The sequence below is a fragment of the Lactuca serriola genome, chromosome 3, assembly GCF_051521515.1.
Source record: "Lactuca serriola cultivar US96UC23 chromosome 3, Lser_US96UC23_V15, whole genome shotgun sequence".
In the NCBI taxonomy this organism is placed as follows: Eukaryota; Viridiplantae; Streptophyta; class Magnoliopsida; order Asterales; family Asteraceae; genus Lactuca; species Lactuca serriola.
In genome coordinates this window covers 161,239,779-161,259,684 of record NC_136410.1, presented here as the reverse complement: position 1 = coordinate 161,259,684, position 19,906 = coordinate 161,239,779, and the positions used below count along the sequence as shown (strand labels likewise).

Below are 19,906 nucleotides of genomic sequence, written 5' to 3'. Positions count from 1 at the left end.
ACCGAAGGCTGCTTCGTCACCACAACTGAAAAGGAGGAAGACCCAACAAAAGCGAAAGCTAATCCTTTCCTCCTCATCAAGTGAATCCGAAGTTGAGAGTTCGGACGCTGAGGGATCACAAGGCGATGTCTCTCCTCTACGAGGCAACACACCCCCTCGGTCCCCAACCCCGGAGATGGAACTTCACCAATCCCCAGTTCCTTCCCCTCCACCCACAATACCTATTTCCATTCCCACCATAACCCCTACTATACCACCAACCTCATTCCCTATACCTCCACCCATATTCACCACCTCAACCGAAACACCACCTGTAACCGAAACCCCTCCTGTAACCGAACCTCCACAAACCGAAACCCATACACAACCACCACCCGAAACTAACCCCCCACCTACTCAACCTGAACCAACTAAACCCATAACACCCCCAGCTTCACCACCACCTCAATCTCCAGAAGACGCCTCCGATGGCGATGATCAATTCCTTGGTGGTGATCACATGAACTTTGATTCGGTCTACTATAGTCCGTTTCAAGTTCAGAGTGATGAGGAGGAGGATGCTCCAGTGACAAAGAAGCATCTCCGCGATCTTAACAAGAAGGTTGATCAACTTCTCGCCTCCTCTTCAAACCAGCAGTCCACCTTATCTGAAGCTGCCCTTCAGAGGATCGCTGATGCCTTCTCCCGGGCTCAACATGACTCAGTAGCCTCAGCAACTGCTGCGATAGACGCCTCCACCCGAGCCTGTGAGGCAGCGACCGAAAAAGTCGATAAACTATTCTCCGACGCTTCGGACCTGCTAAAGTCTCTGCAGGAAAGCGCCAATGCCACAAAGACGACTCTTGAACCGATTGTTCAACAATTGGCCAAGTTCGTCTCGACGGAGTTGACTTCGTTCGCTACCCTCCGCCAAAATCTCAGCGACGACAACTCGGCACTCTGTGCCTCCATCGATGCCCGTCTGGCAAAACTACAAGAGGATCTTGCGGCAGAGAACTCTCTGATGGACGTTCTGGCAAGTAAAACAACTGCCCTAAAGGTCAAGAGCACGCAGCTTTCCAACTCTGAACAACAATTGGAAGCTCTTCGATCCGAGAGGGAAGTCATCAAGACGTGTGTTTCGGATGTCCACGCGGCTCTATCCAATATCCTGGAAGCACACGACCCAATCCTTAATCATTCGGTGAGGCGCACCCTCGCTGAAAAGCTCTCTCCGGCCATGGCCCTCTTAAGCAAAATTGAAGGCCTTCCGAGTTTCGTGTCCATTCCGAAACAAGGGGGAGAAGAGAAGAAAGGATCGAAACCACCTCCGTCCTCCAACGCTACTCACACAACCGAACCACCCCAAACTGGTCATGCCTCGGGTTCGGGTGTGAAGAACAAGGGCAAACACATAGCAGAGGATGAAGATGAAGATGAAGATGAAGACAAGGAGACTATTGCGGACATGTTAAAGAGAAAGAACAGTCGCAATACTGATGATGATGTCAGTCGTGTGGCACGTGAAGCTGAAGAAGCCGAACGTAAACAAAAAGAAGCCAACGATCTCCTTGAGAGCCGAAAGTTGCTCTTCCCTGCCTGGACCAGGGATCGGTTGATAAAAGAGGCCATAGAGACTCCAAGCATACTATGGCTCGAGCCGGTAATATCGTTCGACTGCAACAACACCATTGATTCGCAGTTCGATATGCCACTGACTCGAAAGGCGTTCATCTTCCACGCCTTCTCTAACATTTCTGAAGTCCCGCATCCGAATGATGAGCTTGACAGGGAGCTCATTGACTTCTACCTGGAGGCCGCTCGCCCTCAATTCCTTACATGGAGCGCCCAGAAGATTGTCAATGTTCGGGTGATGAAACCTTTTGCCGTGGGGAGATTCACAAACGTCAAGTTCAAGCTTATCCGAGGATCTGCAAGAACTGCTCACATGATCTCTCTGGCGGATCTGCCCAATCTGAACCCTCATGATTGGATAGTCTTGTACAACATCCTGCTGACAAACGAAGCCGAATATGGTCCCCTCTTAGACCATGTCAAAAGGATGCTGGCATGCTATATCATGGAGGTGGCCCTAATGGATCAGGAGGTTGCCACAGTTTTTAAGAAGAAACCGAAAGTCAAACCTGTGGGATCGGCCAGTGATCTGAATCAAATGCAAATGGGCAAAATAGATTCGAGGCGAAACTCTATGATGTTCACTAGAGTCGAAGGACAAAAATGTCTCTTCGCTTTAGCTGACAAACATCTTTACACCATAACTTGCTTGGAGCACATCCTATCAATCATCAAGCGGTGTAAAGACAATTCGGCTGATGATATCAAGTACTTCGATGATATGATCAATTGGTACATCCGGTTTAGACAGACCATCCTTTCCATAACCAAGTGTCTGTTTAGTACCGTGAAGAAGAAGGTACCAGCTTCAGCCGCCGGCCCAAGTAGGAAGTGATAGTCTCGCTCCAAAGTGACGCAAAGGGGGAGATTGTTGGGCTGAAAAGAGTTTTGATGTTGCGTCTTTTGGGCTCGTTAGATTAGCCTTTTATTCTCCGGTTTGGGCCTGTCCAACCGAGAGCCTTTTATGTATTGTATATAAGTTAAATGCTTGCATGCATATTAGGTTAAGATTCTAGAGATTATCGATACAGCGATTGATCAAGAGTATTATATTTTTCTGTTATCGTTCTTGTAATCTTCTAATCCTTTACAGTTGATGTTCTTAATCGAGCTCTTCTAAGGATTTTATTTAATCATTCGACACGTTTGATTCAAGCTGTTTGTTCTTATTATTGCGTTGTTAACTGTTTTATATTCATATACTTGTTCAAGATCTAAACGATCTTCTTAGATTAAAAGTTGTTTTAATCCCATCAAGAAGAAAGGGTGAAAGGAAAGAATGTTTTGGGCTTATATTGAATATTCTTGAAATTATAGGCCCAATATGAAGGTTTTTGGCCCATTGGGCCCTATTTATGGGTTTACAGCCCAAAAATGATAAAGGAATTGGGTTAACGACCCAATAAGATTCAAGAAAGTTGTTTACAGCCCAATAAGGCCTATGAAATAAACTGAGACATTTTAGGTCCAATAAGGCCCATAAAAAGTCTTATGGCCCAAAATGTTATAGTTTAATGAATGTGGGTCCAATTAGGGCCCATATAAGGATTCTTAGCCCAAAATAATAAAGTTGTGAGTTTATTGGCCCATTAGGCCCAATAAATGATTCTTAGCCTAGTAGGGGTTTGAACCGGGAAAATTAGGGTTACAGCCCAAAGTTGAGTGTATGAAATGTATTGTATTAGATTTTTGGGCTTCACGAGTGAATTCTGATTTGACAGTAAGTTTAACCACTCTAGCATCTACTAACTGCATTTATGTAGAATATCCTAAATGATTGTTTATGATGAAGTTTCTACTAATCCTACTAATTTTTATTCCATAAGACAAGTGATTAGAAAGTGCTTTTTCTAAGTGGGAGCAATTTGGAGATTTAAGAGCTAAATATCCCTAATCTAAATGCATCATATTTTGGAACTAGCAAGTTTCAAACTATTTTTGAATCTGCTCAATGGTTTATCAAAAGATAACAAAACACATAGAGATGCATTCATGTATGATTATCAAGTATGGGCTTGATTAATTTTGCTCGATATATTGTGAATATAAAGAGTAAGTGAGTTTTCAAAAGGAGAAAACATACTTGAATGAAATTTTTTTCACATTTAAGCTAACATCTTAAAGTAAGAATCTTCTTTCTTATAAGATAATTACATAGTGTGATTTGATTATAAATCAAGATGTCTCTTGTGTTTTTCTACAAAGCTAATGGGCGCACACTAACATTCCTAATGTTATATGTAGTCGACATATTAATTCATGGAATAAGGATCTATATAGATAGAACATGACAACTTAAAGGATTAAGTAAAATTGCATTAATTGTCAAGGATCTTAAAGAGCTTAAGATAAAGGACTCTGAGGGATTCATCTTGTTAAATACCACATGACATGATTTTGAGCAAAATCCTAGTGCAAATGTTTTTGAACTAGATAACATGATTGTATTCCATATGGTGCTGCAATTGGAGAAATCATATATGTCATGATTATGCATAAAGGCCAAATAAGTCGTATGCTTAAAGCATGTCGAATGATACTAGTATAATCCGAGAACAAATCATTGTGTGACTTATAGGAATATTCTAAAGTACTTGCGAGAAATATTCCTAATATACGGAGTATTTGAAAGAAAACTATGTTTAAAGTTGTTACACATGTGCTAAATTTTCAAATAGATTGGGATGACTCTCGGTCACAATGGGGTGTGTCCTCATTATGAATGAAGAGAAAGTTACATGGATATTCTTTCCATGTAGATTTTAATTACAGTTACAGATCAGAGTTAGAGTACATTGTTGTTCGGAGAACCACAAACAAAGATGCTTAATGTATAGTTCTTTATGAATATGAGTAATCCCAATACGCAAGTATTTGTATCTAAGTCATATTTAAGCATATAATTCATTTTCGATAGTTTTCTTTATAGATGAGTTATATATATAAAACTGAAAATGTTTGTATTCGAAAAGTTTATACAAATCAGATTTGTCAAATCTACTTAACTAAGTTCCTTCATTAGCTAAAGCATGAAAGTCAAGCTGGTGCTATAGGAACTTGTTGATATAAGTAGATGTATTTGATTAACATTTAGTATTTGGATATTGGAACAATAAAAGCAACATATATTGTAATGATTTGAGATATTGGATATGAGTCATTCATTAAATAATTGTTGTGTTCTATATTAGCATGTTTAAATCCTTGAATAACTAGGTTATTCTAAATGTCCATAGTCGTTCATAGTTATGGGAACATCTATGAGGTAAGACTAATATGAGTGGATTGGTGGATTCTTATCGAGATGAAAATAGCAAGAGCTACTACCAACTTCATAGATACTTGATTAGGAGAATAAGTATTGGACTTGACCCGCATCAAAACCACTTTACGAATCGTAGTCAAGAGTGATGTTTTGATCAAGGTTGTATCGTTGTATTCTTAGACCTGAGATACATATCTGGGACTTGAAGTGTAGGAATTGTTGTGTGTTGACATGGTTTAACGTTGTTTTCTAAAAGGCAGTCATAAGGGTCATCGTTGGGTATGACATGAGTTACATTGATGGGCGTATGTAGTCGAGATGGGATTTGTCCCTCTTATTCGTTAAGAGTTAGACATCTAAGGCCTTACTAAAAGTTGAACACTAAATGAGATTGATGGCGATCCATATCTCGTGTTCGACATGATGTCTGAGATAAATGAATAACTGATACCACACCTTTAGTAACAATTGTAGCTTAGAGCTCCTGTAATAGTTCAAACTAAATTCAAATTCGCTCTTATCCAACCAAATTACAATTCGGTTGGATCAATTTTTTTTAATTCGGTTTTCAAAAATCGAAACATTTTAAAACCACGTATAATTAGAATATTAGCCAACTTTATAAAAGAAAACAAATTATTTAGTTGTGGTTTGAAATTTATAAACAACTATTACAAAAATATGTTATAGTGTAATATTTTATAGATAAAACACTTTTGAGAGAAAATGCAAATTAAGATTTTTTATAGGTGAAACGTTTTAGATCTATTTGAAAAATAAATTACCAAATTAATAAATAATTATAGATATATATTAAAAGTAAGTAAATAATATATTGTTATTTGGTTTTCTAGATTAATAAATAATTAAGATTTTTTATATTTGGTTTTAAAACAATTTTTTTTTTTCATTTTTGCATATAAAAATCACATGTCATATTTCCCAAAAATCTCAAGTATCAACATTAATACAATTTATTTTCAAAAGTTGTCACAAAAACCAGGATGCTCCAACACATGTCTCCTAAGCGAGTGTGCGTACAATCAAGTCGGGGCCTTCCCGCGATCCTCGTAACTACCTGAAACACATAACATATAACACGGTAAGCATACATCTTAGTGAGTTCCCCAAAATACCACGCACATATAATTAGCCACTCGGGGCTATAACTCTATGGGATCTTCAGGTCAATGTGTCTCAATGGGACCTTCCGGTCCAATCCCTATTGACCTTCCAGTCCAAACATACAAACATATACATATCACATAAAACATATATCACATTACACTTATAAACACATAAGACCTTCCGGTAACACATAATTACCACTCTAGGTAAGGTATAGTGAAAAGACTCACCTCGGGAAAAACTCGGGTAAATCTCGAACTCGAAACACCGGTCTAGCCACCGCCTAATCACACACAATAATCATCTCTAATTAATAACGGATCTAAAAAGGCTAGACTAAACCCTACATGCACTTACAGATGGGTAAAAGACCATTTTAACCCTCCATGGAGTCTATAGTCCTCAAGATGACTTAACCCTAAAAGTCAACAGAAAGTCAGCGGCAAGGAGTACGCTGCGCGTACCAGCTTTGTACGTCGGGCGTACTCGGCCACCGTGAAGTCATCGGGGATGCTTGGGTCACTACGCTGTACGTACGGGGATTACACCGAGCGTACGCCCCAGTTTCACACTCCTCATGATTTTGGTCTTATTCAGTTAAGACACAAGCTCATATTGCAGATCTGATCATCCCAAGGTCTCTTAACCCATAAAGTCAGTGACTTTATGCCTTTGCATGGATGCAAAGCTCACCAACACTCAAAACACCCATCCCTATTCCTCATTAAGTTCTTAACTCATGCATGGTTCATTCTTAACATCCAAGATTGGATTTTTATGGCTCTTTATCACCATATACACTGAAAAGGGGTAGATCAAGGTCTATGGAGCTCCTTTACTCATAAAGTATCCAACTTTGGGACTAAATACCCTAAATACTCCAAAAAGGAAGAAACAAGACAAAGAATTAGAAAGCATGGAGCTTTATACCTTTTTGTGAAGCTTTTCACGTAGTAAAGCTCAGATCCAAACTCATGGGGCTCTCACTCCTTCTCCAAGCTCTTTCTTCACCTCAAGAACACAAAGGTACACTCACAACCTCCTAGATGCACTCTCCAACTATAAGGACGAAGATTTAGGGTTAGGAGGGTTTGGTGTCTGGGAATGATGGCCAGAAATGAGGCCATCATGTTCGTTAAATAGGGAGCTTGCTAGCAATTAGGGTTTCATTCTGAGCCAAGTACGCCCAGCGTACCTTATGGTATGCCCAGTGTACTGGGTGGCCTCCTCGTCAAGAACATGCTCATGAGTACGCGCAACGTACACTCACGTACACCCAACGTACTCGATTATCACATAATGTTCTCAAGGACTAGGTTGACAAATTAAGGAAAGATGAAGGGCCAAAGATATATACCTGATCCCGGGATGTTACAATTCTCCCCCACTAGAATTAGACTTCGCCCTCGAAGTCGTGCTACGTAAATAATTCTGGATGCTGCTCACACATCTCTGACTCTGGCTCCCAAGTCAGTTCGGACCCTCTCCGATGTTGCCACTGGACCTGAACCAGAGGCACCTCCTTGTTCCTCAGAACCTTAATCTTTCGATCCAAAATCGCGATCGGTCTCTCGATGTAGGTTAGGCTTGCATCCACCTGGATATCCTCCAGTGGAACCACTGCCATCTCGTCGGCTACACACTTCCTAAATTAGGATACGTGGAAGGTGTTATGGATCTGATCTAACTCCTCAGGTAGCTCTAAACGATACGCTACCTTACCCACTCTAGCGGTTACCCTAAAGGGCCCGATGTATCGGGGCCCCAACTTGCCCCTCTTCCTGAACCGAATCACCCCCTTCCATGGGGATACCTTTAGGAGAATGAAATCTCCAACCTGGAACTCAAGCTCGGATCGTCGCCTGTCCGCATAACTTTTCTGGCGACTCTAGGCCATCAGTAACCTCTGTCTAACCTGCTGAATCTGCTCAATCGTCTTGAGCCCTATCTCAGTGCTACCCATCACTCGTTTCCCCATATCTCCCCAACAGATGGGGGTCTGGCACCTCATCCATACAGAAGCTCAAAAGGAGGCATACCGATACTGGAATGGTGGCTGTTGTTGTAAGAAAACTCAGCCAAGGGTAAGTATGTGTCCCAACCTCCACCGAAGTCCAAAACACATGCTCAAAGCATGTCCTCGAGTGTCTGAATCATCCGCTCACTTTGTCCGTCTGTCTGAGGGTGGTAGGCTATACTAAAATGCAATCGCGTTCCCAAATCCTCATGGAACTTCTTCCAGAATTTGGAAGTAAAACGCACATCCCGATCGGACACTATAGATGTCGGCACCCCATGCTGCGCTACCACCTCTCTCACATATATCTCTGCTAGTCTCTCTGCAGAAGAGCTCTCATTGATCGCAAGAAAGTAAGTGCTCTTCGTCAACTGATCCATAATCACCCAAATCGCATTGACGCCCCGCACGGTCCTCGACAACTTGGTGATAAAATCCATGGAAATTTGTTCCCATTTCCACTGGGGAACCTGTAGTGGCTGCAACTTGCCATGCGGACGTTGGTGCTTGGCCTTAACCCGAAGACAGATCAGGCACCTCTCGACCACCCAAGCAACATCCCTCTTCATACAGGGCCACCAATAGTCTCTTTTTAGGTCAAATACATCTTAGTGACCCCAGGGTGGATCGAGAATCTCGATCTGTGCGCCTCCTCCATCAATACATGTCATGCTCTGCCTGAAAAGGACACCCAAATCCTCCCTCGAAAGGTCATAAGCCCTCAGTTGTCCGTCACAAACTCGGACACCTGCCCAATCACCCGCTCCCTCTTGCGGTTTTCCGGCCTCACGGCCTTCGCCTGGGCCTCTCGAATGGTATCTAAGACTGGAGTTACCACAGTCATCCTCATGCATACGTCTCGGATCGGGGTATTCTCTGCTCTACGACTCAAGGTGTCGGCTACCACATTATCCATGCCCGAATGATACAGGATCTCACAATCATAATCTTTCACTACATCCAACCATCTCCTCGGTCTCATGTTAAGGTTGGGCTGATCCATATGATACTTCAAACTCTTGTGGTCCGTGTATATGGTACACCGAACCCCGTACAGATAGTGTCGCCAGATCTCGAGGGAAAACACCACCGCCCCCAGCTCTAGATCATGGGTGGGATATCTCGTCTCATGAGGCTTCAACTGCCTCAATGCGTATGCTATCATGTGCCCTCTCTGCATCAGTACCGCACCCATGCCTGTAATATATGCATCGCAATATACCACAAAATCCTCCATTCCCTCCGGAAGGGCTAACACGGGAGCTTTGCACAATCTCTGGCGAAGGGTCTCAAATGAGTTTTGATACTTGGGACTCCACGTAAAAGTAACGCTCTTCCGGGTCAACCGGGTGAGGGGAACGACAATCTTGGAGAAATCTCTGATAAACCTCCGATAATAACCGGCCAGCCCCAGAAAAGTCCTGATCTCGGATAGGGATCTCATCTCCTCCCATCGCATAACCGCCTCAATCTTGGCCGGATAGAACAGAATCCCATTCTGATTAACAAGATGCCCAAGAAACTAGACCTCTCGTAACCAGAAATCACACTTGGAGAATTTGGCATATAGCCTCTCCGACCTCAAAACTCTCAAAACCTCCCTAAGGTGCTCTTTGTGCTGCTCTCTGGATCTCGAATACACCAAGATGTCGTCGATGAACATGATCACTAATCAATCCAACATAGGCCTTCATACCCAGTTCATGAGATCCATGAACGCTTCTGGTGCATTGGTGAGCCCAAAAGGCATCACCATGAACTCGTAATGCCCATAATGAGTCGTAAATGTTGTCTTCTGAATATATTCCTCACGCACCCTCATCTGATGATACCCACATCTCAAGTCAATCTTGGAAAACCAATTCACGCCCTACAACTGATCAAACAGATCATTGATCCTCGGTAGCGGATAACGGTTCTTAACCGTCGGCTTGTTCAACTCCCGGTAATCAATGCACATCCGGTGTGAACCATCCTTTTTCTTGACAAAAAAGAGCGGTGCTCCCCACGGCGAGCTACTCGATCGGATGAATCCATTTCCCAACAACTCCTGAAGCTGCGAGCATAGCTCCTACATCTCTGGCGGCGCAAGGCGATAGGGTGCCTTGGCGATTGGCGCCACCCCCAGAATCAAATCAATACAGAACTCCACCTGCCTTTCGGGAGGCACACCCGGTAACTCCTCAGGGAAAACGTCCTGGAACTCACTCACTACCGAAACCTCAATGATATAACTCGGTATCTCCGTAGCATCCCTCGTATCCACCACATACGCCAGAAAATCCATGCAACCCTGCTGCAAACTCTGTCTTGCTCGGGCAGCCGAGCAAAATGCTGACCCAGATCGGGTACCCTCGCTGTACACCGTAAGCACTCCCCCACCAGGGTCTCGTATAGTCACCAACTGACGCTCACAGTCGATCACTGCTCCAAATCGGCTCAACCAGTCCATGTCCATAATGACACAGACATCACCCATAGCGATCGGAACTAGATCTATCGGAAACTCCACACCAAAAATCTTGAGTACACATCCTCGGATCACATCAGTAGCAAACACCGCCTGCTCATCGGCAATGGAAACTCTCAGAGGTTGACTCAACGCCTCTCTTTGGATGTTGATGTAACGACTAAACGCTAGCGATATGAAGGATCGACTCGCACCCGAGTCAAATAACACCAAGGCAGGTACATAATTCACAAGAAAAGTACCTATGCATATGACATAATAAGCACAATTTAACATAAATAATATAATAAAGGAACACATACCAGCCACAACATCAGGTGTTGCACGGACCTACTCTACCGTTAGCTGAAATGCTCTACCACGGGATTTCGGTGCCTCAGCCTTCACCGGCTGACTATTAGTAACGCGCAAGGCAGCAGGCGTAGATCCCTGTGTCGGTCCTTGGACAAGCTGTGGAAATTTGTCCTTCTTATAGCCGGTCTGGTTGTAGTGAAAGCAGACAGTGAATCCCTTGGGGAAATCCTTGGCTATGTGCCCCTCCTTGCCACACTTGTAGCAAGCTCCTGCTCGACAGGTCCCCTCATGACTCTTTCCGAACTTCCCATAAGTGCGGCCCTTGTGGCCTCCGGATCTCGAATCGGCGGGCTTTGCCCGCTTGGCTGCCGGCTGAGACTGTGTCAGCCGCCGATCCCTCCCTGAGACTCCGCCTCCTCCCTGGCCTGAGTCTCCAGCTCGATCTCCCTCTTTCGGGCATTTTCCTGAAGCTCGAAAAATGTCCGGTAAGACGAGTTCGCCACGAACTCTTGGATGTCCCTCCTCAGGATACTTAGATAGCGGCTCATACGTGCCTGATCGACCGACACATGCTCAGGGCAGAACATCGCCCTCTCATGAAACATCCTCGTGATGACTGTCACTAAATTTGTCCTCTGCTTGAGGGACAGAAACTCCTGGGACAACCATTCCCTTTCCACCGGGGGAACATAATCGTCTCGGAACATAGCAGTAAACATTTGCCAAGTCACTGCAGCGTGCTCTGCAGGGGTGAAATGAGCTGTCACAAACTTCCCCCAATTCTTCGCTCCCAAGCAAAGCTGGTTCAGCGCGAACCGCACTCTCAAGTGCTCTGGACAGGAACAAATGTAAAAGCATCCCTCAATGTCAGAAATCCATCGCATCACGACAATTGGATCCTGATTCCCATCAAACTCTGGTGGCTTCGTGTCGCTGAACTCCCGGGACAGCAACGAGTCACCCCCATGTGGCCTAGCAGCGGTGACAGCTGCAGTGGCTGCAGCAGCAGCAACCTCGGTAAGAGCGACATATCACTCTTCAAATTTCTCAATCAACGTGGTCTTGATAGACCAAAACATCTTCGGTATCTCAGCTCGAATGGCTGCGGCCACCTCCTCATGGATCATCCTACGAATCTCCTCGTCACTGGTACCACTGGTACCACTGCCTCCTGGGTTGTGGCGCGTTCCCACCATGATGCCTCTGAAACACAACATAACTAATCAGAGACTCGATCGAGTATACCAACACTTGATCACCCAACCCTACAGGTTCCTTAGCATCCAAAGGATTCTTACTTGGGCTGCTTACTAATCCGGTGTTTCCAGTAGTACAGGTCCAATACTACCTTCCACACTGCATTCCCATTCACCCCAAGCCCTCCTGTTAGGATCTTAGGTCATAAGTACTATATGACTCTTGGAACACAGGCTACTCTCTAGTAGACCCCTCATAAGCTCCTCTCTACTACCTACTTGTACTCACAAAACTTCACAACAACAGTAATTCCTAGGCTAAGATATCACAAATCAGGCCAGTCTGGTCATAGAATATGAAATACCCAACCTACTTTCTAGCATGCATAACATATCTCATAATACATAGAGTAAGGGTATTTTGGGAAATCACCGTTCGGGCGTTGGCTGATTGTACACACTGCTCTTTTTCTTTTAAAATCTCTTACTCGTTTTTTTTTTTTTGAAAATCGCTTCTTTTGAAAACTTCTCTCAAATCCTCAGTTTGAGTCCAAACATATTCGAAGGTGTATCTAAATCCCTCAAACCAAGGCTCTGATACCAACTTGTAACACCTATAGTTTTAAAACAATTTTTTTTTTCATTTTTGCATATAAAAATCACATGTCATATTTCCCAAAAATCTCAAGTATCAACATTAATACAATTTATTATCAAAAGTTGTTTATCACAAAAACCAGGATCCTGCAATACATGTCTCCCAAGCGAGTGTGTGTACAATCAAGCCAGGGCCTTCCTGCGATCCTCGGAACTACCTGAAACACATAACATATAACACGGTAAGCATACAACTTAGTGAGTTCCCCAAAATACCATGCACATATAATTAGGCACTCGGGGGGCTATAACTCTACGGGACCTTCCGGTCAATGTGTCTCAGTGGGACCTTCCGGTCCCACAACTTGGGTAGACCTTCCGGTCCTACCCATGATGACCTTCCACTCCTAACTCTGTTGACCTTTTGGTCCAATCCCTGTTGACCTTCTGGTCCAAACCATACAAACATATACATATCACATAGAACATATATCACATAACACTTATAAACACATAAGAACTTACGGTCACACATACTTACCATTCTAGGTAAGCTATAGTGAGAAGAATCACCTCAGGAAAAACTCGGGTAAATATTGAACTCGAAACACTGGTCTAGCCTCCGCCTAATCACACACAATAATCATCTCTAATTAATAATGACTCTCAAAAGGCTAGACTAACCCCTCCATGCACTCATAGATGGGTAAAAGGCCATTTTACCCCTCCATGGACTCTATAGTCCTCAAGATAACCCAACCCTAAAAGTCAACAGAAAGTCAGCGGCAGGGAGTATGCTGCGCGTACCAGCTCTATATGTCGGGCATACTCGGCCACTATGAAGTCATCGGGGATGCTTGGGTCGCTACGCTGCACATACTGGGATTACACCTAACGTACGCCCCAGTTTCACACTCCTCACGATTTTGGTCTTATTCAGTTAAGACACAAGCTCATATTGCATATCTGATCACCCCAAGGTCTCTTAACCCATAAAGTCAGTGACTTTACGCCTTTGCATGGCTGTAAAGCTCACCAACACTCAAAACACCCATCCCTATTCCTTATTAAGTTCTTAAATCATGCATGGGTCATTCTTAACGTCCAAGATTGGATTTTTATGGCTCTTTATTGCCATATACACTGAAAAGGGGTAGATCAAGGTCTATGGAGCTCCTTTACTCATAAAGTCTCCACTTTTGGGACTAAAAACCCTAAATACTCCAAAAAGGAGAACCAAGACAAAGAATCAGAAAGCATGAAACTTTATACCTTTTTGTGAAGCTTCTCACGTATCAAAGCTCAGATCCAAACTCCTGGAGCTCTCACTCCTTCTTCTCCAAGCTCTTTCTTCACCTCAAGAACACAAAGATACACTTACAAGCTCCTAGATGCACTCTCCAGCTACAATGACGAAGATTTAGGGTTAGGAGGGTTTGGTGTCTGGGAATGGTGGCCAGAAATGAGGCCATCACGTTCTTTAAATAGGGAGCTTCCTAACAATTAGGGTTTCATTCTGAGCCTAGTACGCCCAGCGTACTGGGTGACCTTCATGTCAAGAACACGCTCACGAGTACGCGCAACGTACACTCATGTACGCCCAACGTACTCGATTATCACATAATCTTCTTAAGGACTAAGTTGACAACTTAAGGAAAGATGAAGGGCCAAAGATATATAGCTGATCCCAGGATGTTACAAAAACCCTAAGGATCGCCACCAATACTAATGAACCTGAGGATCCATCAACACCGAACCCAACATCAACATTTATGGAAAAAGGAGATAACATACCCGCAACACCAAATCTTGAAATGAGAGATGATGAAATCGATTCTAAGAAATCGACATGTGGTGTGGGGATTGTACATCGACGGGAAATCGAATAGATTTAGGTTTTACTGGTGGTTGATGCACCTTCATCTTCTCTATGTGTTTACTCCATCATCAAACTATATTACAGGTTTTGAAAGAGGTTCGATTTGGAAATCAAAATTGTGATAGTGCGATATCGAGAGGGGAAAGAGAGACTGGGAGATATAAGTGATTTCAGATTTTGTAGTGATTTTGGATTTCAGATTTTTGTGGAGGTTTCCAATAGCAGAGGAAAGCACGCCGTCAATATTGACACCAAAGACTTCTTAAGAGTTGACATTGACACCATATTTGCATGATTGAGCAGGATGTCTTGCCAACATTCCCAAATGTAAAGGCATTTGCTTTCATTGAAAAAGAGCTCGGGAGCCACTAAACAAATACGTAAATGATGTTGTCTTTTGTAACTTCTATTACTTGAATACTTTGAGAGAGAAAAAAAAAGAGACCCTTTATATATTAATAATATATATATATATATATATATATATATATATATATATATATTAAATAACAAAAAGCTTCATAAATAGTCATTATGGTAGTAAAATGATGGAAATACCCTTCACTTAACGGATAAAATGTAACGGAGTTAGCAATAACGACCTTTGTTAAAAGTTTTAAAAACATATGGACCATCTGTGAGATTTTTTGAACTTAGGGACTAAACTTCAGTTTTCGGAATACCATAGATACCATTTATGAAGTTTTTCCTTTATAAAATTAACTTTTACCATATTTCTATAAACTTATTATATTCTTAGTAATGTTTTATATCTGTTTTGATCACATTAAAGAAAGTTACAGTTTTTACTTAGTAATGTTTTATATGTTTTATATCTGTGTTGATCACATTAAAGAAAGTTATAGCTTTTACTTAATAAATTATCAAGAAAAAAAAATATAAGATAACATTGAAAAACTCCTATACCCGACCTTTTAATTTCTCAAGCTATGCAATATAAGCTACGAGTTTGACAAAATTGGTGTCAATACCAATAGAAGTTTTGAAGTCGAATTCCAAAAATATCTTCTTGTGGATGTTTTTGTGACATGTGCTTGACATAAGTACGAAGATTCTCCAATGCTTTATGACTTAGCTTATAACTTACGACCTTAACTTAGAACTACATTGACCTCCCAAACAAGGAAACATTAACATATAAACCTCCAAAGTTTCACTAGCTAATATATTAAAAAGACGACAACAAATGTACATTTGTTCTCTATTATGTCTATATGAAGACAACAAAACTTTATTTAGCATTTAACTTGGCCCATAAAAGGATTGTCTAAAATCTGACATCAAGGTTTCCAACGGTTTTTCCATTGTTCATATATTATAAAGAAGGTGGGTTAACGACAATGTGTCTAAGAGGATGTTCCACGTCACCACCACCACCATGTTTCACAAACTCTGCTGGAGTTAGAAAATTACCATGACAAACACAAACGATTCTGACTTGTTCTCCTTTTTTATATCTGTACAAAAACCCTTCGATCTTCTTGCTATTAACACCCTCTCCTTTTGTGGAAACGCAAGGCATATCCGCAAACATCATCTTTAGGGTTTCATTTGTGGACTTGTTTGAAACAATAGAGTTCGATCTATAAGGGGTCGAACTTGGGATCTTATGCAAAATGGAATGTTGACTAGCCGTGCTCTTCAACTCACAATCTTTATTTATTCCTATCATTTAATCAATATTGTAGAGAGTTATACAAAGATCATATGGATTGATTTTTAATTTCTAAAACATATGAAATAAAATAGAAACACATTAAAGATGAGCTCCCAATAATCGAGGCACATAATATCGTTGCAAATCAACATTTTATTTCCTAAAATATACAAAAGTTAAGTATAACCAATTCAATTTGTTACAAAATAATCATCCATTAGTTTTTAAAGGCTAAATGCAAGAAATCACTTTGTTTATTTATTCACTTATTACAAAATCGTACTTTCATTTATTTATGCTTAATAATTTAAGGATTAGACCATCCATAATATATATATATATATATATATATATATATATATATATATATATATATATATATATATATATATATATATATATATATTCCACTAACCTTCATATGCAACATGGTCATGATTGCCAACTTAACAACCTACAAAGTACAAACCTTAATACCCATTTGTTATAGTAGAGTTTTTTCATTTGTAGGTTCCACTAACAAAGTATCAGTTGTAGTTACTGTATTAGTTGTAAAAATAAATAAATAAATAAATAATATAAATAAATAAATAAATAAATAATAACTAATAAAACAATGAAAAAGCTCATATAGAAATTTTGTAACTGCAGGACCATTTTTAACAAGTTATTGAAAATAAAGACACCCCTAATAGCTTATTTGATCCTTTTTTATTCAAAACAAAACACCAATAATAGATGGCTCTTGTACTATCAAAATCTACTTAATTATGACCACAAAAATATACTCTATATCTTAATAAAATCGAGATAATTGAATATAATCTTGCAATGAGAATAAAAACTAATATCTAAAAACAACTTTTGCTATTTTATTGTATTTAATCCTACCCTTTATTTATTTTCCTATATTAATTAACATTAATTGTGGTAATTACCATATAATGATATAATCAAAATAAATCTCATGGATCGAAACAAATAAAAGTAATATACCTGAAAAAGGTTGACTTTCCAAATCAGAAACACCAGAAGATCCGCCGCTAGCAGGAGAGCCCACGGACACCTGCGACGGAAACGGCGACGGCCGTGGCAGTGGAGGTAACAGTGACGACGGTGGTGGTTGCCATGACTGATCGTTTCCCTTCATTACATTTCTTCTTTTTGCATCGTAATTCTCCTCCGACGTCAACAACCCTTTCTCAACTTTCCCATTTTTAAGCTTTTCAACACGCTTCCTCTTCGCCTCCGACCGCCGTAACGACTGCAGTTCCTGCCTCTTCTTCCACTCATCCCCCATCTCGATCGGCAGCGAGCACGTCCTTGTTAACGGCGGATACACCGTCAATGCCGTCGGATCTTCCATTGCCGACGGAAAACTCGAGAAATCTGCTACGGAGGAAGCACGGATTAATCTGTTATTGTTGTCATGATAATCATTAGCCACCACTCTCCGTCTTTCCACCCCAAATCTTCCGTTCAACGACAAACCTAAACTCAGCTCTACGTTTTCTTCACCGAACGTCTCCTCTTTCAAAGAATGGGTGTCCCCACCTCCGCCACCACCACCACCGCCACCGCCACCACCGCCGCATGCAATTGTTTTCAAGAAATCCATCCGGCCGTTATAGAATATTAATTTGCTTCTCTTTATGAAGTCCCCGGCGTAATTTTTCAAGCATCAATGGCGATTTTATTTTAAAATTAAAAAAAAAAAAACATTTATTTTGAATCGATTTGGTGAAAAACAAAAGATACCTCTATAAATCCACAGAATATCAAGAAAGATCAAGAAGATTTTCCGGGGAAAATCTTGCTGGATTTTGCTCCGCCGGCTGTGAGAGAGAGAGATTGTTTTACGGAGAGATAAAGTATAGGTGCAGAAGGGGAGAAGAAAGTGGGGAGATTTTTAATGTGAAGAGGTAGGTGAAATTACGAAACCACCCTTGAAAGATTGTTAAAGATAAAAGTTGAGGTGACACGTGGAGGAATAGAAGAGATAATAGTCTGCCACGTAGGCCCTTTTAGAAACAAAAACAAACGACGAAACAAGCGTTTTTGTTTTTTGAGCTACAAAGGGTACTTAATGACTGACACGTGTCGGTGGCAGGGTATGGACTTATAGGCACGTGTGTATAAGGTCTGTGTAACAGTAACTTCCATTTGCAGTAATTTAGGTGGAGCCCGATCTTTAAGTTTTACGTATGATCAACATGATCCTGTTGTTTTTGGCTGGTGCTGACGTGGAGGACCACTGACTGGACACGTAGATGACAGCCTTCATGGATTTTTGTTCTGACGAATAAAATCTTTAAAATATTTAATGAATTATCGGATTTAATAAAAGCAAAAGCCGGTTTGTCTTTATCCAAAATCTTTTAAATCTTTTAAATTCAAAATCTAAAATATCATCCTACCTTTTTTTTTTTTTTTTTTTTTTTTTTTTTTTTTTTTTTTTTTTTTTTTTTTTTTCTATATATGATTATAATTGTACAAATTTAAAATCTCAATCAAATTTAAATTAAATTTAATGACACTTGTCACCATCTAAATTAGGTAGGAGGATATTATGAACAAAAAATAGGAGACTATTTAATTTCTTATCTTTTAAATATTTAGACTATTTGGTAAGAGCCGTTATTGCCGAGCTGGACATGATATAACATGACGTAACGTTTTTACCACGGATAAACACCACCCCCACTAAGCGTTATAATGAGACACGTTCCGACAAGAACGGGTAGCAACAACGTTTTTTTTTTTCGTTTGAACGGTTAGTCAAATATATATATATATATATATATATATATATATATATATATATATATATATATATATATATATATATATATATATATAGTAACATTCAATCGAAAACATTTCTTAGAACATTTGAGAGTAAATTTTGACCACATAATTTTTTTAAACTAAAATCATCATATAATATTAATATAAACCAAGAAATAAGTGAAAAAAAAAAAACTCACTAACCAACATCGCTCACCACTCAAACAATATCATCCATCACCACCACCACCACCACCCGTCACCGCCTCCCACCTCCACAACCCATCATCACCACCCCCACACACCACCTAACATCATCACCACCATCCGCCATCACAAACCACGACCATCATCCACCATCACCTATCACCAGTACACGCCACCCAACATCATCACCATCATCCACCATCGCCAACCATAACCATCATCCACCACCACCACCACCACCCAGCACCACCACCCACCATAACTACCGCCTATCCACCACCACCACCCATCACTACAACTTACTCACCACTATGACCACCACATACCTCAACCACCACCTACCACCCATCACCACTACCCCCACCCACCACCCAACATCATCACCATCATCCACCATCGCCAACCATAACCATCATCCACCACCACCACCACCACCCACCATAACTACCGCCCATCCACCACCACTATCCACCACCACCACTCATCACTACAACTTACTCAACACTATGACCACCACATACCTCAACCACCCATCACCACCACCCACCACCACCACAAATCGCCATCATCACCACCACCCACCTCTACCACCAATTACTACCACCTAGCCACTACCCATCATTATGACCACTTCCCGCCACTACCACCAACTACCACCCACCACCCATCACCACCACGGACCACCCACCACCACCATCCATCACCATCGACCACCACCACCCATCACCACCACCGGCCCCCACCAAAACCACCACCCTCCCACCTCCACCACCC

General features: G+C 41.3%; 1 protein-coding gene across 4 annotated transcripts; it reads right to left on the bottom strand.

The window, feature by feature from the left end:
* Window positions 1–5,707: 5,707 nt before the first annotated feature.
* Window positions 5,708–18,036, bottom strand: LOC145093308 (ninja-family protein AFP3-like). Of its 4 annotated transcripts, XR_013702825.1 has the most exons (4): window positions 17,135–18,036; window positions 15,895–16,146; window positions 12,418–12,799; window positions 5,708–5,957 (listed from the first exon to the last, which is right to left on the bottom strand). XR_013702825.1 is itself a non-coding variant. In XM_079031406.1 (3 exons), exons 1-3 carry the CDS (start codon window positions 17,754–17,756, stop codon window positions 5,923–5,925), a joined length of 909 nt encoding a protein of 302 aa, XP_078887532.1. In that variant the 5' UTR covers window positions 17,757–18,036; the 3' UTR covers window positions 5,708–5,922. The 4 variants fall into 4 exon arrangements, 3 of the variants coding, with proteins under 3 accessions (XP_078887532.1, XP_078887533.1, XP_078887531.1); XM_079031406.1 differs by lacking the exon at window positions 12,418–12,799; XM_079031407.1 differs by lacking the exons at window positions 5,708–5,957; window positions 12,418–12,799 and adding an exon at window positions 13,954–13,985 and having other exon boundaries at window positions 17,135–18,035.
* Between the last annotated feature and the right edge of the window lie 1,870 nt (window positions 18,037–19,906).

Coding starts and splice junctions, on each gene's coding strand:
- LOC145093308 (XM_079031405.1), bottom strand. CDS start 17,756: ATGGATTTCTTGAAAACAATTGCATGCGGCGGTGGTGGCGGTGGCGGT. Junction 16,147..17,134: donor GGAAAGTCAACCTTTTTCAG/GTATATTACTTT, acceptor ATTAAATGATAG/GAATAAATAAAGATTGTGAG.